Below are 24,217 nucleotides of genomic sequence, written 5' to 3'. Positions count from 1 at the left end.
GGCACGTGCCGAACTTGCCATACCCTAGTTACACCACTGAATATAACTCGAAATAGGAATATCGAAAGTTGATTTGTTGGGAAATTATTATATGTACAATATTCAATTATCCTGAAAGCTTAAGTTATTGCATTATGACGAATCATAAAATATTTCAGAGCAGCTAATTTCTAGTACGATTTTTAAAATATACATGAGTTTTATTTTATTTGATTATTTTCTCCAACAGAACTGATTAAGATGAATTCAGATACTACAAAATAAATTTAATTACTTTATGTGATTCAACTTTTAAGTTATTATTACATACTATTTTACACTAAACTTTAGACAATAAATTATAAATACATACATATATTATATGCCTAAATTAAGATTGTTTAAGCCTAAACTTCAGTAGTCGTTTATATATTTTCTGTTCCCTTTTGTATTATATGGTTTAACCAATAAGACTAAAACATCTCACGAATAGTCATTGCCGCTGTATTCATCATCTTCGTCAGATGACATAATTTTGCGTCGTTTCTTTTTATTGCGTTGTTGGTTCTGTTTCCGCGCATTTAGCTTCACAGGAGAGAGTGCCGATTTCGCTGTACGAAAGGTCAATGTATCGATATTTGACGTGTCCTATATTATAGATTTGTTGATATATATGAAAAAAATATAATTATATTACAAGCTTACAGTGATTAATGTAGTGGATGATGTTTGAATTTTACAATAAGTCACAGCTGGAATAGAAACGGAGTTTGGCTTGTCGTTGAGAATTTGACTTGGAGTTGTTGAACTTTCTTCTGTTAACCCTGAATTATTGAGTTTTGTCTTGTCGCGAGATTCATCTGCATCAGAATCAGCGTCTTCCGGATCTAGTTTAAGCATCAACTTTTTGAACTACAATTTTAAAGATATTAACTTAAAATGAAAAGTTGAAGTTTAGAGTTACTTACATCCAAATATTTTACAACAAGATCTAATTTTTCTTCATCCGATAATTCCCTAGAAAAACAGTCAGTATCCGTGCTTGTAAAATTTTGAGGTTGCTTTTTAATCACATCGATTGTGGTTCTTGGATTAAAGTCTGCGACGATCCTACGTGTTACCGCCTTTTCATATAGCTTCTGCTCAGACGGCGAATAACGTGATATTTTTCCGTCAGTTAAGCCATACATTTCTTTTAGGTGCTCTTTTAGTACAAGTAGTAGCATACAGGCTTGCGCGGAAGTTATACATTTTTTTATTTCGGTCATATCTTCAGGAAGACGACTAAAAAGAACATGTGGGTCCTCCTCATCATCATCGTCTTCAAGAACGTCTCCTCCCTTGTCACTTGGTCTAAGGTGTTCTTTAAAAGTAGTTAAAAGATGTGTACCAGCCATCGATATAAGTAAATCGATTTGATGGATTAAGTATAGAGGCTCATCTTGAACCGCGTATGGAAAGTATGCAAGATTGTCGGCGATGTATAACATTTGCTGTAATGATGTTTTATTATCATCGAATTGTTTCGTAACCGTCTGAACCAACGCGCGTCTTTGTGGTTTTGTGGTTCGGAGTAATGTATACAGAAAGTCATTCAAAGCTGTTGTTACTTGATCAGGCCCTCGTTTTCTGAGCAAAAATGGTTTTATTTAATTTTTAGATCCCACGATTATAATTAATCTACTCACGCATAACCTCGTATAATTTCGTTTTTCGCCTTATTGTTTTTTTGTAATATCTCCTGTAGCTTAAAGCAAAGTTGAAGCCCGAATTGAACTTTCATATTCACAAATCCTGAATATGTTTTATCAATATCTTTCAACAAGGCATCCGCTCTATGGGCTGACTAAAATTTAAGGTAATTATAATTTAAGTTCATCATTAATATATTTGTGAGGTCTTTAGCTTACCTCAACCTTTAAATCGGTGCTCAAACATATCAAATAAGGTACCATTCTAACTGGGTGCACCAAGCCTTGGCGAAGAACAATTTGCACGACTTTGACTGCCCACAGTCGGACTGCATCGTCTCGATTAAGGAAACAGTCGAGAATTTCTTCCAAATAGAGCTGAATGATGCGACTAGCCATACCAGACGAAACATCATTCATTTCCTTTAAGTCTTCATGCTTTGATTGCTTTTCCCCTATGAAGATATTGTTTTTAATATTGCAACATTATTATTAATTTTTATTATATATTGTACTAACACTCCTTCTCTTTGTTGTGCATGAACATTTCAGATTCAGTTAAATATATCCAAATATTGCGCATGCAGATTATTTTAATCCCACCATCATTTGAGGATGACCTCAGTAAATCACAGTAAAATTGTTTAAGCTCTGATCGAGTCAAATAATCATCATTCATAACACAGAAGGAGCCAAGTGATATAAGTGCTTGTTTGCGAATTTCGTGATTGGAGCAACCACAAAAGAACATTAAACATTCAAACACGTTATCGCATATTGTTGGAGGAAGTCCGTTATTTGCATCACCTAAAAGTATTTTCAAGTTAAGTTCAAAAGAGTTTAAAAAAAAAAAAAATGTATTTACCTAATGCTATTGGGGAACTAAAATCAAAATATCGCATTAAAATACCAATAGTAAATAGACTTCTCCGAAAGCTAGGGGTGTAAATATTATCAATATGAAAAGCATTTTGCTCAACTTGATTTCTAGACAGCTCCAGAACACGGTAAAACCTATAAGTAATGAATTTAAAAATTATGTTTGTTTGAAGTACATTTAGACTTACTTTTGAAAGCAATCGCGAATCAATTTAAAATTTTTTGTAATCTTATTTACGAGTGCTCCCAAACAAGAAACACAACTTGTAACCTCAGCTTGATTTCTTGATACTACTAGCAGCATCAGATGCTCTTCTAAAGATGCCAAAAACGATTCGCTCGCATTGTTAACTAGAGGTACAACCTTTTCAAGAATATCAGCCACTGCACAAATAAATTTTGCTGCAGAAGCTGAATGGCATTTAATATTTAAATAAGGCTCTATTGTCATAGCGTGTCTAATCAAGAGCTGAGGCCGTACTTTAGCTAGCAAATGAATTGTAGTTATGCAGCCAAGCATACGTGCATTGTCGGTGTCCTCCAATTCAATTAGCCTGTCCACAAGACCATCAGCTAATTGCTGGCAAGCTAATACAATTTCTTGTGGTGGCTCTGTATTTTTTTTTACACTCTCCTGAGTACTTCCATCAAGCTTAACCATATTATCTTTTGGCTTGAAAATCTAAAAAAAAAAAAATTGAACAATAATGAATTAAAATAAAATAAATAATATTATTTGTCACATACGCTCATTAGAAGACCCTCTAACCACGTTGTACCAGTGTCATGAGCACTGTTCACCACATCAATGATTTGATTAATTTTCCGTTGTATACCGTACTATAAAAAAAAATATATATATATATAAGTTATAAATTCCTTTAAAAATATTATAAATGGACCTTGTCATTCTTGACACATGGTGTGAACCACATTTTCATAAAAACTTCCGTAACAAGCTTTTGAATGCCTTCCTCGTCGTTAACGCGGCGTATCATTTTTACACAAATTTCAGGTATTTTTTCGAAATCAGGATATTCAATACAAATGTCACGCAAAATTTTTATTACACGCTTTCTTACTGAAACACCAGTGTCCTGCAAGGAAATATATTTATATATATATTTATATATATATTTAAATGATGTTTACCAATATTCGAGTCGAAAGCATATCGTAGTATTGATCTATTAATTCCTGATTGCTAAGTACAAATTTTCCTACTAAGTCAACCGCAGCTTCGCGCACTGATATTGCAGTATCTAGAAATTTTTGATTAACACCCATTTGCATGTCCTTTCGCTTTAGTACCAGAGGATCAACTTCAACAATATTTGCTAGACATTTCATTGCTCGTGTTCTCACAGCGATTGATGGTTCACTGGGTAAAAGGTTAAGGATTGAGTTATTATGTTATAGTAGACACCAAGTATACTTACTTAACGACTAAAATAATTTTTTTAAGACATCCATCAAATGACTGACTAAATGGCCGTTTCGTAGCTAAATATTGAGCTATCAACTGTGCATTATTGTAATCTATATACGTTTTTATGTGTTGATGGCTTTGCTCGCCCACTGGAAATGGTTTAATTTTACTAATCAAGTACCGTTTTCGTTCTTCTAAGACATTAAAAATTTCAAGATTCAGTTCATAATCAACAACGTCGACAGGTCGATTGCCATTTTTATTAGAGTCGTCAGGGTAATTTTCATCACAGGATCCAGAATCTGATGTATCAGAATATTCACCTTAAATAATAATATAATAAAGAAATGAAATCATATATTGAATTTTTAGTATCTTGAAGGATATACATATAAACAGTACAGTTGGAAATGCTAAATTAAAATATACAGTAATAATATTTCCACCACATGCGCTGCTCACTGCCGTCTGTAGCCACTGCAGTTATAGATTTACTATTTTCCCCACATCAGATTTTAGTTTTTATACCCTGAACCCATTTTCAAAAGAAAATCAGGGTATAATGTTTTTTTTTTAAATGAATGTATCAGGCAGAAGGAGGCGTGCCACACCATATGTACAGGGCTTTCCATATTCGATTGACCCACCTGGCAGCCTTATATCTTTAAGCAGAGAAGCCAGATCGCTTATTAACACACCGCGTTGGAAGCTTTAGTCTAAGCAGATTTTTATAACCGTTTTCGTGATGCCAATTATCCGTTGAAAGAGTATGATGCAGTTCTGGTTCCAACAAGACGGCGCTCCACAACACGCTCGCATCACAATCGATTTTTAAAAGAAATTGTTTCCTCGTCGCTTGATGCCGAAAAATGGCTTTTCGACTGGCCGATTTAACACCAACTGACTTTTTCTTGTGGCGATTTTTTAAATAAAAAATTTATCTTAATAAGCCAACGACCACAGAAGAGCTCAAAAACAACATTCGTGAGGAAATAGCCAAAACTATGAAAAATGCTGCAAAACGGGTACAATACGCCGGCCATTTGAGAGATATCTTCTTCAAAAAGTGATGTCAACAATCTACTTGATCCAAATAAAAATTTATCTTTGATTTAAAAGAAAAAAACATGGGTCAGTCAAAAATGGACAACCCTGTATATATATATATTAAGGATCAAGGCCCTGTCCGTCCGTATGGATGAACGATTTCTGAATTTATAAGAGCTAGAGACTTGAAATATGTTCGTGTGAAAGATGCATATACTTACTGAAATATCAGATATATTCAAAATACATTAATTAAAATTTTAAACAAGTAAGAAAGCTATACTCGAAACTCTTCGACTACAAGATTCAAGATCGTCCAACTTAGTATACTTCAATAATTCTTCAAAGCACTTATAAAAATATAATTCATTCAATTATCTATTTATCCATATACACCAGTCGGCAGAGGCCTTTTGATGAAAAATTGTGTTGGAGCATTGGCATTGTTTGGTACCGCTAAATAAAATAGCGAAAATTGTGATCAAAGCAAAGAATCTATTAATAGATCTATGAATGCCTAATTTTATGCTGATTACCTTTTTCGTCCTCTTTTTGCTGATAACAATGCATGCAAACATCGCAGTTTTGCTTGGCATAAGTATTTTGACGAAAGCTTTTTCAATTTATTCATTTTTGTAATTAACTTTAAATGGTATTAACTGTTGATAAAAATATTAAAAGTGTAATAAAAGCTATAAGAATCCAATAAGTGCAAAAGTTAAGGAAGTTCTGTTCCATAAAACCGTTCTTATGGATAAATAACAGCTTCTTGGAGTATATGTATATAGCTCATATCAACAATACATTTTTTTCCAAAATGCTAAATCCCTTTAGAGAAAACACTATGGTAGAGACTGTATCATACTCTAAGGAATTGCTGCATTCAATGGGCTGGATGATTTCATTCCTATCACCTGATAGCTCCGAAGATATTTAGGTTTGTTAAGGATAATACTATTCCTCATCTGTCTCCCTATAAATCCATAATTATATAGAAAAGACACTTCTAGAGTCTATCGAAACGCAAAATAACAATTTAGTTAATGAAAACCAAAGAAGAGGTAATTTCTGAGGATACTTTCATTTGATCCTTTGATCCTTTACTTTTATCTTTTTATTTTTTTTTTTAAGTTACTATATATCAAAAGAAAAACAAGTAAGAAAGCTCTAGTTGAGACTGCTCAACTACGAGATCCCCTGAACCCTTGGAGTAATAGCTATTTCAATAATTTTTCGCGTTTTTCAGCTTACACAAGAAACACGCACACACACACACGCGCACGCACGCACACACAGGCATACATACACACACACACACACACACACACACAAACACATACACAAACATATACTCTGGTTGACAGCAAATGGGCTGTGAATGAGTCTTCTACAATCGGTATCGCCCGACTGCAACGTTCTTACTTGTTATACCCTGAACCCATTTTCAATGGGAAATCAGGGTATAATGGTTTTGTTGAAATGTATGTAACAGGGAGAAGGAGGCGTGGCAGACCCCACAAAGTATATATATTCTTGATCAGGGTGACGAGCTGAGTTGATTTGACCCTGTCCGTCTGTCTGTCCGTCTGTCCGTCTGTCCGTCTGTCCGTATGTATGAACGCGTCGATTTCAGAAGATATAAGAGCTAGAGACTTCAAATTTTTTTTAGAATGTCCGTAATTACAGCGCGCATATCAAGTTTATCATTAAAATTCGATAACTCATCCCGATCTTTTTTTATCGATAAAAAACCTTATCGAAAACCAGTTATAAAATTATATCTTCTACACCTTTATTGCTAGAGTCTCCAAATTTTTAATGTATGCTTATATGCAATTTATACAATTTCGGTTTTTGTTAAAATTTACCCCCCACCTCTAAATTCACCCCCTCACCCTCACTTTTGTAAAAAGCGTATTTCAAATACTAGAGACTTGTGCTTTGGCAATTACATGCATATCCATGTTATTATCATAATCTGAAAGTTTCATGAAGATCGTACGTCCATAAAAAAAGTTATTAAACAATTAAGTTCTCATAGTAAGCGCACACTGCAGCCCATGCGTGTTTATGCGTGGGTGCTTGTGTGTGTATGTGTTTGTGTATGTGTGTGTATGTGTTTGTGTATGTGTGTGTGTATGTGTATGTGTGTGTGTATGCGCTTGTGTATGTATGCGTGTGTGTGTGTGTATGTGTGTCTGTATGCGTGTGTGTGTATGTATGCCTGTGTGTGTGTGTGTGCGTGTTTCTTGTGTAAGCTGAAAGACGCGAAAAATTATTGAAATATCTATTGCTCCAAGGGTTCAGGGGATCTCGTAGTCGAGCAGTCTCGACTAGAGCTTTCTTACTTGTTTTTTCATATATTTTTCGATTTTTATAAAATAGAAATTTTATTGGGAAGGTGCGAGCTTGAATGAATGGCGCTTAATACTATTCTTATTCTTAATCGAATAATTTTATAAGTTTAAATTTGTTTCTTCTTAAATAGCCCTCAAATACATATACGCAAATACATACATATGTATATATGTAAGTCTGCACGCATGTATGTATGTATATATGTACACATAAATGCATACTCTAGCATATTCTAAGAATCTCGCGATTGATTTGTCTTTGCATTGTTTTTGAATTTCCAGCCGCTTTTCTTTGCTATGTGGCGTCATTACAATAATCTGATTTTGTTTTAACTACTGTTGATCGATACGACGCGGTGGTGCTGTAGGCAGAAGCGCCGGCGATCTTTTTTGTTATTTTAGCTTTTTTATGATTTATTAATTTTATAAAAATGTTTTCTTCCGTGCTATCAATGCCTATTCAGCCTATTTATGTGTACAAATACATAAATAGATGGCTGACGCACATAAATGCCGCAATTCGGGCACTATAAATGCCGATTGCCACGTTCTAGTGGCCGTAGACTCCTCATTTTTGGCCAGTTCTTTGAACGAGCAACCGGTAACCTAAATGCAATTTGAATTCTTACGCTCAAAAAATGTAAAAAATTACAGGGTATTTTTCGATATGCCACGCCCTTAAAGAGGTTTAAAAATTATTTTTGGGGCATCGATAGAGGAGACTACCAATAACTAAACTATCTAAATTTGAAGCTTCTAGCTCTTAAACTGTAGGAGATATAAACTTTTGCGGTTTGCCCGCCCCCTATGGGCGGACATATATCTACCATAGCTACCATATCGTTGGACTTGGGTGGCCAACCCTCGTATATATACCAAATTTCAGGTTTTTAGCATCAGTACCGAATTCGAAAAATCCCTATATCTTATATCTAAATCTGAAAATATATCTTGGTATCTAAAATCTGTAAATTACAAAATCTTTGTATCCATTAACTGTATATACACAGTCGGAGAGGGCTATATCGACTCAGATCATCGTCCTGATCAAGAATATATATACTTTATATATTATTATATATATAATTCTGCAAAGATTCCCTTTGTCTGTTACATACTTTTCACAAATCCATTATACTCTGCTTTTCCATATGTGTTCAGGGTATAAACAACATAGCATCGAATAGGTTTTTAGCCCTCGCTATCTCGAAAGAAGGCGACTGTTTTTTGTTGTGCACTAGAGTCTTGAAAATTGCACAATATACTCAGGTTTATAACATTTAGGCTGTGAAAGAGAAATTTCCGAGAGCTGTTCGATTTTTTTCTCTCCTCTTTAGTTCTAAATTATTCTAGGAAATTTTAAATTATTACGAAAACATTTGTGCGCTTGGTGTCCCATATTGCTATGGAAAATGAAATCTGTGTAGGGGTTGGAAGTCTTATACGAAAATCTCAGTTGTAAGCCAAATCCTACCGAAAAAAGTTAGTCAAAGGATACGAGAACATATTTCTTATGCAAAACGTTACGATGTGCCATTGTCAATGCTCCGATCTGGACGAGCAGCGCTGATAGTAGATCAATAAAAAAAAACGTATTTTTCAACTGGTGTCCCCAAGTCCGAAAATAACCGATCACCGAGGACGCCTTGAAGTTGAACGATTTTTTAAAACAACTTCCAATGATACCGTTCATCGCGTCTGGAATAAGACTGGGTATCATCACTAACCAGAGAACACATAGACCGGACAAGTAGTGTAAAGCGTTTTGCACACTTTTTTTCGGGAGTTATCTCCCAGACACTTCGTATTTGCTCGGCTCCTCACTTTTTGGGTTCGGGCTACGAAAAAATACGAAAGCACAATCATTTCGCTTCATGCGCTCGACCGAGATGGTCGACTGTTGAACAAAAGATCCCTCTGCGCTGAATGTTTCCCTTGCTCTCTCTCTCTCACGATGCTCTCTGCTCTCTCAAATATGTATATGTATGTATGCATGTGAGCACAAGCAGCGCTCACAAATTGAAATTTCTTCGCAGCGAGAGCCCATGCCTACCCTTATGTGTGAAGAGTATACCGAACTTTTCAAACCGTTTGCCATGCGTTTTCGTTATTATTTGTGGGAAGGGTATGAAAGCGTTGGTGCGCATAATGAAAATGTTTTCACGACGAGCATGCACACACACACTTACAGTATGCTGCATGTACTATGAACATTTGTATGCCTGTGTGCGAAGCTCTTGCTGCCTGTAGCATTTTAACTCCCAGCATTTGCATTTGGTCGATCTTATGAAGTGCTCACATACATATGTATGTATGTATGTATGTATGTATGTATATACATTTGATTGTGTGTACGCATGGGAGGCGCTGCTCACAATTTTGGGATATAACTTGTAGAAGCATTTGTATGCCTGTGTGTGCCTTTACATGTGCGTGTGTATGCCTGGGAGATGAACATTGGCGTGTGCCTCCCTCAACTTAGAATGGTGTGAACGATTTTGGGTTTTATTTGAAGAGGCGCGCTTATGTTTAAGTACCTGATTTCACTCAATGATCGTGGGTTTGCCTATCAGAATGAATGTTTTTTAAAAATGTGGTACCTGATTAATCCCAGTGGGCAAAATGGGATGTGTTTTTTGAACCCTTGCACTTGTGCATACATATGCAGGTCAATTTGGCACCTTTTTAAAGATATGAATACAGGTAAAAAGGTCAAATAGACCCTTTTTACAAAAATTGCATACCAAAATTGCCCAAATTGACCCTTTTTTAAAAAGAGGCATGTCGTAAAGTTTCAAAATAGCTATAAAAAGTAGTGGGAAGTGCACTTGTCACTTTAGTTGACACTCAACTTCCGAAACGAACGTTCAGTGCTTATCATATTGTTGCGAAACTAGCCAAAATTTATAAAAGTTTTTCTTAAGACTATGGCTGAAACAAGTGCTACAATTAATTCCAGCGTTGCTGTAAAAAATGTAGGCGCAAAAGATTTACGACCCTTAAAAAAGGGTCAATTTGGGCAATTTTGGTATGCAATTTTTGTAAAAAGGGTCTATTTGACCTGTTTACCTGTATTCATATCTTTAAAAAGGTGCCAAATTGACCTGCATATGTATGCACAAGTGCAAGGGTTCAAAAAACACATCCCATTTTGCCCACTGGGATTAATCAGGTACCACATTTTTAAAAAACATTCATTCTGATAGGCAAACCCACGATCATTGAGTGAAATCAGGTACTTAAACATAAGCGCGCCTCTTCAAATAAAACCCAAAATCGTTCACACCATTCTAAGTTGAGGGAGGCACACGCCAATGTTCATCTCCCAGGCATACACACGCACATGTAAAGGCACACACAGGCATACAAATGCTTCTACAAGTTATATCCCAAAATTGTGAGCAGCGCCTCCCATGCGTACACACAATCAAATGTATATACATACATACATACATACATACATACATATGTATGTGAGCACTTCATAAGATCGACCAAATGCAAATGCTGGGAGTTAAAATGCTACAGGCAGCAAGAGCTTCGCACACAGGCATACAAATGTTCATAGTACATGCAGCATACTGTAAGTGTGTGTGTGCATGCTCGTCGTGAAAACATTTTCATTATGCGCACCAACGCTTTCATACCCTTCCCACAAATAATAACGAAAACGCATGGCAAACGGTTTGAAAAGTTCGGTATACTCTTCACACATAAGGGTAGGCATGGGCTCTCGCTGCGAAGAAATTTCAATTTGTGAGCGCTGCTTGTGCTCACATGCATACATACATATACATATTTGAGAGAGCAGAGAGCATCGTGAGAGAGAGAGAGCAAGGGAAACATTCAGCGCAGAGGGATCTTTTGTTCAACAGTCGACCATCTCGGTCGAGCGCATGAAGCGAAATGATTGTGCTTTCGTATTTTTTCGTAGCCCGAACCCAAAAAGTGAGGAGCCGAGCAAATACGAAGTGTCTGGGAGATAACTCCCGAAAAAAAGTGTGCAAAACGCTTTACACTACTTGTCCGGTCTATGTGTTCTCTGGTTAGTGGTATCATGGTCGTGTCGCACCTCGGCAGCACATGTTTTTGCATACACAAGAAATAATTATCAGTATATTACTTAGCTTACCTGTTCGTTGTTTTAAACGAGACTTTGGTTTCTTTGAAGCAAATCCTTTGTCGCCTTCTTTAATTCTGCGTCGTTGGTAGATTATATCCCGGTACCATTGAGCCAAATAAAAATGTCGCGCATAGTCCCATATTAAATTCTCCTCTTGTGCATTTACAGCTAGAAAATCTAGAAGAATTTTTTGAAGAAACTCCGTACGCTGCTCTTCCGGATGAAGCTCGATTTTTGACTACAATTATTAAATTGCTTTATAATATTATTAATATTATTATAATATTATAATACATACGTTTGGTATAGTTAAATCACCTTCTTTTTCTTGTTCAGCTTTAATTGACTTAATCATGGAGTCAATGATATTTACTTTACAACGGGACTCCACAGTATCTTTCCGCAAACGAGCTGCTACGATGCCAAGATAGTCCAAAGAAACAAGACGAATACTCTGTTCTATAGATTTATCAGATACGTAACGCACTAGCATAGTTCCCAATAAGGAAAGCAATAGTTCCGAAGCTGGCCATTCGGGCTTGTTAACAGTGGACAATAGATCATGGATAAAATTTTCAAAGAGCGGACGGAAGTCAGTTTCGTTGGTGCGAGATTTGCATTTATTTAAAAATGTTGTTAAAAAGTTTCCACCAATACTAACTGCGACATCGTATTTTTTTAGAACAAGGATATCCTGATTCGGTTTTACGACTTGTGTAGCACTGCTTGGTAAATCATCATCATCAATCAGATGTATCATTTTCGTATTATTTTTACCGCTCTCACAAAGTGAATCCGTTAAAATAGTTGCACACTGAATTAATTGGAGTACAAGAGCAGTAACCATTTGAATATTTCCACCATTATTTGTAAGTTTATATGGGCGCAGATTCTTCTTTGATGAAGGTAAACGATCAATAGATGATAGAATATCGCTCAAAATACTATTCCGTATTTTATCATATCTTTCCTTTCTAAATATCTATAAAAAAAAATAAAATAAAAATAAATAAGGATATGTTTAAATATAATTGAATATATAAACTATTTTTTATTCAAAGACATACAAGTTTCAGATCTGCAAATTTTTATTTAATATAACTTTTCAAATTTTAGTTACTTATACAAAAAACGAAATTGTGCAAAATAAAAGATTTTGAATCGATAACAATAAAGGAAGAATTTTTGGAAACAAACTCGATCTGCTCGAGATATATACGGACTCTAGCTCGCGTTAATATGGAGAAACGGACAGTTATACAAGGTTTTAATCAACTCAGCTCGTCCCCTTGAGCGATATTATATACTTTATTGCGCCTGCCACGCCACCTTCTGCCTTTTATAGACATTTTAATTATTCACCCTAAATGGTTTCAGAGTATAAATAATATAGATCAGTTTTACTCGATGTGTCACGCAGCAATACAGAAAAAAGCATTTTCGATTTGTACGTCCCTATTGGCGTATTGGGTAAATATTGACATCACTAGTTAATATTCAAATTTTCAAATGTCTAGCTTCAATAGCATAGTGATACTTTTGCATTTATACAGAAAGACGAACAATGTATTCTCTTTCCTCTGACGAAAAGAGCATTAAACAAGTAAGTGTGCTCTAGTCGAAATACCTGAACTCTGCAAGCTGATATTCTTAGTACTTAAAATACGTTTTTTACAAATTGGGGGAGAATAGTGCGTCGTATCTAAAATCTGTAAATTTCAAAATCTTCGTATTCATCAAATGTATATATAGCTGCGAAAAAAAAAACCACTTGCAAATGCAAAGTTTAAGAAGTTCTCCTAGCTACATTTATTAATGAGTTGCATGTCTTCAAAACCACGTATTGATGAGATTTGTTAATATATTTATTTTGATTTAAGAATGCACAGTAAGAAAACTGCAACAAGTAAGAAAACTCCAGCCGAGACTGCTCGACTAGGAGATACCTAATCTAATCATTCTGCACTTCTTTTATTCTCACATACATACATACACATGCATCCACACGCACGCATAAGCTTGCGCTCTGCTAAGTTAATTAGTTAGCAGTGCTAACTGTGCAGTAAGCAGCGACTGCGCCTGGGCTGCGCTGCAGTGCAATATTATGAGAATTTATTTGTTGAATTATTTCTTTTGTAGACATAAGATCTTAATGAAACTTTCAGAGTGTAATCATATGATGAATATGGGTGTACATTCCAAAGCACAAGTCTCTAGTACTTGAAATGCGTTTTTTACAAATTGGAGGAGAAGGGGGCGTGGTATCCAAAATCTGTAAATTACAAAATCTTTGTATCGATTAACTTTATATACAACACAAATTTGAAGACTCCAGGTCTAAAAATGTTCAAATTAGGCTAAAAAAAACAAAATCAATTTTTCGATTATTCTCGATAAAAAAGTTATCGGATGATTTATCGAAAAAATAAAGCAAACTCGTACTGAGTATGGTACACACGAGTATGCATGCCAAATTTCAGCTCTCTAGCGCTTGTAACTTCTGAGATCGACGCACTCATACGGACGGACGGACAGACGGACAGGGCTATATCGACTCAGCTCGTCGCGCTGATCAAGAATATATATACTTTGTGGGGTCTGGCACGCCTCCTTCTGCCCGTTACATACTTTTTCACAAAACCATTATGCCCTGATTTCCCATTTTCAATGGGTTCAGGGTATAAAAAAACAAGTAAGAAAGCTATAGTCGAGGAGACTGCTCGACTACGAGATCCCCTGAACCCTTGGAGCAATAGCTATTTCAATAATTTTTCACGTCTTTCAGCTTACACACACACAGACATACACACACACACGCATACACACACACATACACACAGGCATACACACACAAACGCATACACATACACATACACAAAAACATACACACATAAGCACCCACGCATAAACACGCATGGGCTGCAGTGTACGCTTACTATGAGAACTTAATTTCTTAATAACTTTTTTTGTGGACATACGATCTTCATGAAACTTTCAGATTATGATTACAACATGGATATGCATGTATATGCCAAAGCACAAGTCATATTTATATATGACATACACAAAAATTTTTTTGATATACATATGTAAACTGAAAAATTTTAATGTAAGAAAAACAAAAATTTTCTCAAAAAACCATTATACCATGATTTCCCATTGAAAATGGGTTCAGCGTATAAAAAGAAGCGCGAAATTCAATTAAAGGCACTGTGTTAACATATCAAAAAATCGAAAAGAAAATCAATTAAAACCCAAATTTATGAATTACTTCAAAAACCCAAAAACCCCTGGCAAGGCTCCCCCACATGTTTTACATAGAATTCAAGTCCGGATATCGAACAGGCCATGACATTGAGGTAATATTTATCTCCTGAAACCTGGTTCGACTATGAAATATGTATGGCCCCATTATCCTGTTGGAAAAGTGAAATACTTGACGGTTCTTCATCCAAAAAGTCCACAAGAATGTTCTCCAATAAATGTATATAGCCTTGAGAATTGGAGTTCGTTAGTGGTAGATAAATGCAGCCCACACCATTAACCATCCGCCACCAAAGTTTCGATTTGTGGAGTATTGCTTAGGCTGTCGAATGTCATGCCAGTAATAATTAAACCCATCAGGGCTATTTAAATTGAATTTTTTCGCATCTGAGAAAAACATTTTTTTTTTTTTTTCAGTTTTCCGACCAGGAAATGTGTTGCTTCACAAAATCTACCCAAGTCGCTTTGTGGCCGTTAGATAAAGCCGGTTTTGACTTCAGTTCCATTTATTTTGGCCGGTAGCTAGTCCCCAAAATTTACTGAACACGGCGTTCTGTTATCGGAAGGTCTAATTCTAAAAAAATGTTGGAAGCAGTAACATTTTTTAAAGTCCTGCGCGTATAATAGCAGCTTCTTCTCGTGGTGACACCTTTCTATTGCTCGAATTTTTTCAGTTTTCATTGGATTTTTTTTTTTTTGTTTACAACATTATTTACAGGAGTTGGCGAACGATTCAATTACGTGAAATTTTTCGGTTAGACCAACCCACATCCTTGTATTCATGGACTTTTGCGATTTTTTCGTTTGTCAGCATCTCTCCTCTTCGCATTTCAATATAAATTGATGACACAGACTAAAACCCAACTAAATGTTGAAAAATAGTTATATTTAATACATTTTATAGCAAAAACCACAGTTAAAATACTTTACTGACTTCTTTCCAAGACATAAGACGAACTTTAATTGAATTTCGCGCTTATTATACCCTGAACCCATTTTCAATGGGAAATCAGGGTATAATGGTTTTGTTGAAATGCATGTAACAGGCAGAAGAAGGCGTGGGAGACCCCACAAAGTATATATATTATTTATCAGGGTGACGAGCTGAGTCGATTTGGACCTGTCCGTCTGTCTGACCGTATGTATGAACGCGTCGATTTCAGAAGATATACGAGCTAGAGACTTCAATTTTTTTTTTTAATGTCCGTAATTACAGCGCGGATATCAAGTTTATCATTAAAAATCGATAGCTCATCCCGATATTTTTTATCGATAACAAACCTTATCGAAAACCAGTTATAAAATTATATCTTCTACACCTTTATTGCTAGAGTCTCCAAATTTTTAATGTATGCTATATGCAATTTATGCTATTTCGGTTTTTGTTAAAATTTACCCCCCACCCCTATATCCACCCCCTCACCATCACATTTGTAAAAGGCGTATTTCAAATACTAGAGACTTGTGCTTTAGCAAATACATGCATATCCATGCTATAATCATAATCAAAAAGTTTCATGAAGATCGTATGTCCACAAAAAAAAAAGTTATTAAACAATTAAGTTCTTACAGCAAGCGCACACTGCAGCCCATGCGTGTTTTAGCGTGGATGCTTGTGTGTGTATGCGTGTGTGTGTGTGTGTGTGTGTGTATGTCTGTGTGTGCGTGCGTGTGTGTGTGCGTGTTTCTTGTGTAAGCTGAAAGTCGCGAAAAATTATTGAAATATCTATTGCTCGAAGGGTTCAGGGGATCTCAAGCAGTCTCGACTACAGTTTTCTTGTTTTTTTTTTTTCATTTTTGTTTTTCATACATTAAAATTTTTTTGTTTACAAAATATATAAAAATATTGTTGTGTATGTCATATAACTAATAGAAATATGCGATAAGAAAAAAAAAACTATTCCATCATGCATAATACTAAAAAAAAAACAAGTAAGAAAACTCTAGTCGAATAGTCTAGATACTACCCTGAACCCAACAAATAAAAATGCCCATTTAGTATGGCTGAAATTTCAATTTCGATGTATTTAAAAATATAAATTAAATAGAAACCTCATTTATGAAAATATAAAAATATTTTGAAACAATTAAAAAAAAAATTAACATCAGTTGCATGGATCGGGATTCGAACCGCGACTTCTCGATCGAGCGTCATGCAGCTAACACACTAGGCCACTCCACTCCTGCTAGTGGCGCTGGCAAAACTCAAATAGATTCACTGCTGCAGCGCCATCTACCAAAACTAAACAAAACTAACAGCAGATGTGATTCAACGAATGTTTCTAGAAGAAGTTTGAATGTATGTGTGCACACGCATACGATGCTGATGTAGCTGCTGCACGTGCGATTGTTAATTGGCCAAATATTTGATTTTTTTTTATTAATTTTTGACTGAACGGAATTTAATGAAACTTTCAACATATTATATTGAATATTTGAGAAATTAAAAAAAAATGAAAAATCATTCTTAATTAGCTATAGTGGCATCTGATTTGAACTTGAATGTTTTTACTCGAGTAAAACATAACGGGATGATTTATCGAATTTTAAAAGCAAACTTGACGTCCGCGCTGTATATACGGTCATTTAAAAAAAAAAAATTCAAGTCTCTAGCTCTTATATCTTCGGAAATCGACGCGTTCAAACATACGGACAGACGGACGGACGGACAGACAGACAGACGGATAGGGCCAAATCGACTCAGCTCGTCGCCCTGATCAAGAATATATATACTTTGTGGGGTCTGCCACGCCTCCTTCTGAGTGTTACATACATTTCAACAAAACCATTATACCCTGATTTCCCATTGAAAATGGGTTCAGGGTATAAAACACAGAAAAACTGAGTGCCTTTAATTGAATTTCGAGGAGTGCATATATATATTTTATGCATCCTTATGTGTATGTATATAGATTTAACAAAACCATTTCCCGTCAATGGGTTTAGGACATTAAAAAAAATGCATGAAACTATCTATCTAAATTTTTATAACATTTGTAATCTATGGCGTTAAAACATTCATAAATACGAAAAGGAATACTTCCTGCCTGTTACATACATTTTAAATAATAGGGAAGTGCACTTACCGTTGTGACCAGCTCCAAGCAAACAAACTGCAATGTTTCGATGTTGTCTACAAAAAATGGCTCGATTGCAAGCGTTGATAACGGCAGAACAATAGTATCAACAAATATACATTTGTCAAAGAGTGTCACGAATACCTTTAAAAGCTCAACAACTTTAGAATAAAAAAGTTGTAAGTTCCTATGGTGACTTTGATGGGATTTAGCTTTTTTGCGTTGACTAGTTTTCTTAACACTTTTTACAGTATAGACAGGATCGTGTAAGGGAAATATAGTTTCACGTAGTTGGAATTGAGCAAATTTAATTATGTGTGATATATTATCTTCTTGCAAAAACTTTAAGTCGCTCACTGTTGAATAAATATTGCATATGAGTAAGCAAGCATCCATAGCGTTTAATATTTTTTCTATAACTTCGTCATCAACTATATCATCTTCGTCTTCCTACAAAACAAATAAATAGGTCTATGGATTTTGGTCATTAAAATATTTATAAAAACACATACCTGTCCAGCAGAATAATTTCTAGCTAAGTAAACGTTGCGCATGGCGTAGTTGATAAGAAGAGTCAGTTTGTTTTTTGGTATTGAATCCAATGCCTGTTTAGCTTTTAACTTTGCCACATCATCACTCATTGTGTTCAGAAGTTTTGGCGGAATGCACTCTATATTATCATCTACATCTTCTGTAAATAAATACGAATTATAAATTTTGAGAAAGAAAAACCAAGACCAAATACTTTGAACTATTTTATATTGTTAAATTATTTCTTACCTGTATCGAAGTTAGGGGATTCCGTATCATCTAGCATTTCAATAATCTGCTCCATATTTTTCATAAACTGTTGGTATGTCTGGGAGCGGATGACTTCTTCTTTTATTCCTTTTGGTGTTGGCAGGGTCATTATGCGTTCAACTCGCCGCAGCTTGGGTTTCGAATCTATAAATTTATTAAAATGAAAAATGTCATTAATTCTATGAACTGTAAATAATAATGTTCAATGTATGCTTACATATTTGCTCTGGAGGGATATCTCCGAGGGAAATGGCCAATTTTCTTTTAGTTCCAGTGCGTTTCTCATCAGCTTTAATAACAGCAAACATATCTGCAGTAGATGGTGCACAACTCGCGACTGTAGACTCAGTCTTCGGAATACCAGATGTCCCAGATGAATTGAAATTAGCAGCCAATGACAGATATTCATTAACAGGATGCTTGCTAGTTGTTTCTTGAAGTAACCCCATACTTCTAGCCATTTCTGGTGACTTTTGTACAAACTTTTTAATACTCTGTTGCATGAGACGAGCATCCTCAACGTTAAGACGATTTATACATACCCGAACCTGGGACTTGCCGCTTGAAGATGTGGATGCTGAGGTGGCAGTTGATGTAAGATTTGTACATTGGTTAAAGTCGTTTACAAATGTACTATTATTTGCCACAATTATTAGTGACTTTGATGGTGAAGGAGGTTTGCTGTATTGTTGCTGGACGACCCCTCCATCGGCGATCTGCTGTCTTTGTAGGTTCAATACATTTTGAAAATTTCCTTGAATTGTCGATGTAGTTGATGACGGAGTTTGAAATGCGTTCTGATGTAATTGGTTATGGTCGATAGATGAGTTTGTGGTTTTGCTTTTTGGTAGACCAATGGGATTTTTATGTTGGTATTGATGATAGTACGCTTGGAGTTGCTCTCCATGATGATTGGCATTTAATGATTGAATTCGGGATGTGTGTTCCTCATGTATTACTATATTTTCTCTAGAAACTATGGTTTCTGGCGTAGCGTTTTGCCCCACAATCATATTTTCAATGGATTCAATCTGACTTCTACTTGATGTAGAATCACGTTGACCAGGTAAGTTGCTCTTAGCTACAGTACTGAAAATAAAAAATAAAAAAAGGACACCGATTTAATTCGAAATCTTCATCTATTTCCATAAAAAGTATAAATTATTTTATTTGTGTCAACCAAAGAATTGAACTGATTGCGATTCTAGAAGCTTAATTTGTAGTATTCAGATTAGAGATTTGATTACCTACATTTACTTGATATAGTTATAAATTTTATTTTTATTTCAAACGAATTTCTTTCTCACCTGATTGACTGATGAACATATTCGTTGAGATGAGGATGCTGATAGTTAGCATTAAAATTGTATGCCTCCCTACAAATATCGTTTACATTATTAACAAGGCCTGTTTGCTTGGAATGCGTTGGATGCTTTTTCTGTAAGTGTTCCGGGAGGTGTTGCTCAACCGTGTGATCATTTATTGCTAAAAAATAATTGTAGATTTAATTGCTTTTGTAACTAGTTCTCATTGGACATTAAATTACCGTTTTGCCGTGGAGTGTTAAATACAGTTGGGCGATAGTTGTAAATACCCTGCAGTAGTTCAGGATATGTACTAATATTAGCACCATGTTGATGTATGGCATATTGCGGCTTAAGTTCTCTGTAAAGAAATGATAGAATTTATAGTTTATGTACTTCAAACGTTAATTATACTTACATATTGTCCGAGTTCGTTTGCTCAATGGCATTTACCAACTGTCTTACTAGATTTTCATCACGGACTGACAGGAGATTATTAGATTCGTTGGCCACTAACGAATGGAACAGGAGCGATTTATTAAAAGATGAAGCGCTCTGTAGACAATCGGATACAGGCAACTCGCTGAGCACTACATTATAAATTTAAAAACATTATAAAATGGAAAAAAAAAAACATTTTAATCCGAAATTTACTTACAATCAGATGTGCTGGTTAGACCAGCTAATGTTGTGACGGGAACACTTGGGATGTCACGGTCCCCCATTATCGAGAGAAACACAATAATCGTTCCTCAATTTATTAGAAAATACACGGAATATTTATAAATGATCGATCGTATGTAGCTGTAAAATGATGATGAGTGAATTACATCTTTATCTTCAACTTTCAAAATAAATCAAAAGACCTTTTGCTAATCTATATATGATATTATATATATAAGATTTTGTATAATGAATCTCTTTATATGTGCTTGTAAGAGAAAGTAGTAGTGATACACAACTCGATTATTGTTAGTAGGGGTATGAGTATATGTAGATTAGCAATCAATCTACTGTACATATGTATGTTAATATACATATAATAATATATGCACTTCGTACACTTTATGCTTACAAAGAAGACATTTATTATTTTCTCATATGTAACATCGCTAATACACACCAAAAATACACAGCATAGCAAAAACCTAGTACACTTTTGAAAATTGATTTTAAATGAGGAGCACTGAGAAAAAATAACTCATTCAATTTATATGGCAATTATTTATCTTAAAATTTGTTTATAAATTACACAAATTCTAGCTGGTATTCACCGTTTATAGTATACTAGAAATAGTTTGTTTTATTTATTAATTCCCTTCAGCAGTTCTCATAGCCAATATGGCTGACACACACGTTCAAATGCTATTTGTTACAAAATTTTTGTATTGAGTTTTGCACAAAAATGCTTTTTTATGGCATGGAATCTATGCGTGAATCTTAACAATTCGAATCAAGGTATCAGCGATAAGTTGAATATTTAATTAAGTGTGATTTCATGACTTCTTATATAAAATAACTATATAATATACAGTATTTATTTATTGATTATATATATAAATAAACAGAGGATAGATAGACCGGACACGTAGTGTAAAGCTTTTTGCACACTTTTTTCGAGCATTACCACCCCAGTCAACTTCGTATTTTCTCTACTCTTCACTTATAGGTTCGGGCTACGCAATTATACGAAATCACAATCATTTCGCTTCATGCGCTCGACCGAGATGGTCGACTGTGAAACAAAAATGCCTCTATACCCCATTTTTTTTTTCTTTTTTTTTACTAACTAAAGTAACAAGTACACTTCCCATTACTTTTATAGGTATTTTTTAATTGCATGAGTTTTATGACATTTAACAGATGCACCGTTTAAAATGGATTCATTTGGCCAGTATATGTATATATGTACATACATATGCTTCTTATTAAAAAGGTTAATATCACCTGTATATTGGCAGGTGCAAGGGATCGAATATCGCATTCCAATCTGCCCACGGATATTAATCAGGTACTACATTTACATTCTGATAGGCAAACCCACGATCATTGAAATAAAATCATCTACTTAACTATAAACGCGATTCTCGAAGTGTGAGGACTCCACAAGATCAACCAAATACAAATGCTGAGCTTTAAAATTTCTACAGGCAGCCAGAGCTTCGCACACATGCATACAAATGCTCATAGTACATATGTATAGAAAGGGACCGTTTTTTTTTATACCCTGAACCACTGACCAAAGAACACATAGATGAGACATGTAGAACAAACTTTTTCACCACCGAAAAAATTTGCATTAGGGACTACTCACCTTCGTAGTTGCTCGGCTCCGTCTCTTACGGCTCGAGCAGTGAAAATACAAGACTACAAAGTCAGTTCGTTGCGAGCGCTGAAACGAAATGGTCCCATTCTTATATGAAGCAATGCTATGCGCTATTTGTCCTACTCTCTCTCTCTCACTCTATCTCTCTCTTTGGTCTCTCAAATCACCGAACTCAGCAGCGCACAAAAATTGAATGTTGTTCGCGGCGATCCCAGCTCTTTCCTCTTGAGTGAAGGGTATACCGAAATCATAAAAGCATTTGTCACGCTCATGCAAACAAAATGTAAGCGTTTCGATGGTTATTCGTGGCAAGGGTCATACCCTGCATGTGCTCACTTCACAAGGCAGACTAACGGTAAATTTTGGGCTTTACAATTTGCACAGGCTGTTGTGCACAGAAAGAATACATTTTCGCGACGAGCATGCACACACACACTTACATCCTTGCTACGTGTATGTGCTTTTGTGTGCGTGCGTCGCGAAACTCAATTCTTTCTCAGTATTTTCGTCTATCATCAGCCCAAAATTTACCGTTGGTCTGCCTTGTGAAGTGAGCACATGCATACATACATTTGTGTATGTGTATGCTTGTATGGGATGGCAAGCTAATTGTCTCTGGATTTAGTAGTTTGTAAATTTTGTATGATTTGAATCGTAGGGTGACTATCAAATGGGCCATTATGACTTAATTAGAAATTTTTGACAATAATGAGTAAAGCTTGAGTATAATATGACATGTGTATTTCATATATTGCAAAGCATTTAATAAAGTTAGTAGTGTTTTACGATAATTTTTTCGGTTAAAAATGTGTGTAAAATAATTTTAATTATATATAATTATTTACGGATATAAACACATTTATAAACATGATTAGCAATAATAATATATAAATGTACTTATGTACATATGTATGTATGTTCATACATAGTACATCTGTTTAAAGTGGTTATGACAGTCCGTAAGACCGACCAAATGCAAATGCTGGACTTTAAAATTGCTACAAGCAGCAAGAGTAACGCACGCAGGTCACAAATGCTCATACATGTAGCAAGGGACTACAAGTGTGTGTGTACTTGCCCGACGCGAAATCATATTCTTTATGCGTATCAACGCTTTCATACCCTTGCCACGAATAACCATCGAAACGCTTACATTTTGTTTGCATGAGCGTGACAAATGCTTTTATGATTTCGGTATACCCTTCACTCAAGAGGAAAGAGCTGGGATCGCCGCGAACAACATTCAATTTTTGTGCGCTGCTGAGTTCGGTGATTTGAGAGACCAAAGAGAGAGATAGAGTGAGAGAGAGAGAGAGTAGGACAAATAGCGCATAGCATTGCTTCATATAAGAATGGGACCATTTCGTTTCAGCGCTCGCAACGAACTGACTTTGTAGTCTTGTATTTTCACTGCTCGAGCCGTAAGAGACGGAGCCGAGCAACTACGAAGGTGAGTAGTCCCTAATGCACATTTTTTCGGTGGTGAAAAAGTTTGTTCTACATGTCTCATCTATGTGTTCTTTGGTCAGTGCCTGAACCCATTTTCAATGGGAAATTGGGGTATAATGGTTTTGTTAAAGAGGCGTGGCAGACCCCATAAAGTATATATATTCTTGATCAGGGTGACGAGCTAAGTCGATTTGGCCCGGTCCGTCTGTCTGTCCGTCCGACCGTCCGTCCGTATGTATGAACGCGTCGATCTCAGAAGATATAAGAGCTAGAGACAATATATATTGAAAATATTTTTTTCTAGGTCCGTGTATAGCACGCGCATATCAAGTTTTTCTTTATATATCGATAACTAGTCCCGATATTTTATTATCGATCAAAACCCTTATCGAAAGCTAGTTATTTAATTATATCTCCTACACCTTTAGGGCTAGAGCTTGCTTTTAAATGTAGACTTATATGTAAGTTAACGACAGACCCTACAAAAGGGC

General features: G+C 35.5%; 1 protein-coding gene across 10 annotated transcripts; it reads right to left on the bottom strand.

Moving 5' to 3' along the window:
- Positions 1–245: 245 nt before the first annotated feature.
- On the bottom strand, positions 246–21,374 carry Nipped-B (Nipped-B cohesin loading factor). 10 transcript variants are annotated; one of them, XM_089465839.1, is made up of 24 exons: positions 21,075–21,322; positions 20,610–20,755; positions 20,370–20,541; positions 20,194–20,312; positions 19,955–20,132; positions 19,190–19,736; positions 18,865–19,117; positions 18,627–18,791; positions 18,359–18,537; positions 17,856–18,296; positions 11,804–12,487; positions 11,515–11,743; positions 3,989–4,301; positions 3,702–3,930; positions 3,452–3,646; positions 3,297–3,389; positions 2,738–3,231; positions 2,536–2,684; positions 2,190–2,477; positions 1,890–2,125; positions 1,668–1,825; positions 948–1,608; positions 685–891; positions 246–627 (listed from the first exon to the last, which is right to left on the bottom strand). In XM_089465839.1, exons 2-24 carry the CDS (start codon positions 20,674–20,676, stop codon positions 463–465), a joined length of 6,222 nt encoding a protein of 2,073 aa, XP_089321965.1. In that variant the 5' UTR covers positions 20,677–20,755; positions 21,075–21,322; the 3' UTR covers positions 246–462. The 10 variants fall into 10 exon arrangements, with proteins under 10 accessions (XP_089321965.1, XP_089321961.1, XP_089321960.1 ...); XM_089465835.1 differs by having other exon boundaries at positions 18,865–19,736; positions 21,014–21,137; positions 21,226–21,318; XM_089465834.1 differs by having other exon boundaries at positions 18,865–19,736; positions 21,027–21,137; positions 21,226–21,318.
- Between the last annotated feature and the right edge of the window lie 2,843 nt (positions 21,375–24,217).

The sequence above is a fragment of the Drosophila arizonae genome, chromosome 3, assembly GCF_054131065.1.
Source record: "Drosophila arizonae isolate 15081-1271.41 chromosome 3, UAZ_ARI_1.0, whole genome shotgun sequence".
NCBI lineage: Eukaryota > Metazoa > Arthropoda > Insecta > Diptera > Drosophilidae > Drosophila > Drosophila arizonae.
This window is presented reverse-complemented; position numbering and strand designations above follow the sequence as displayed.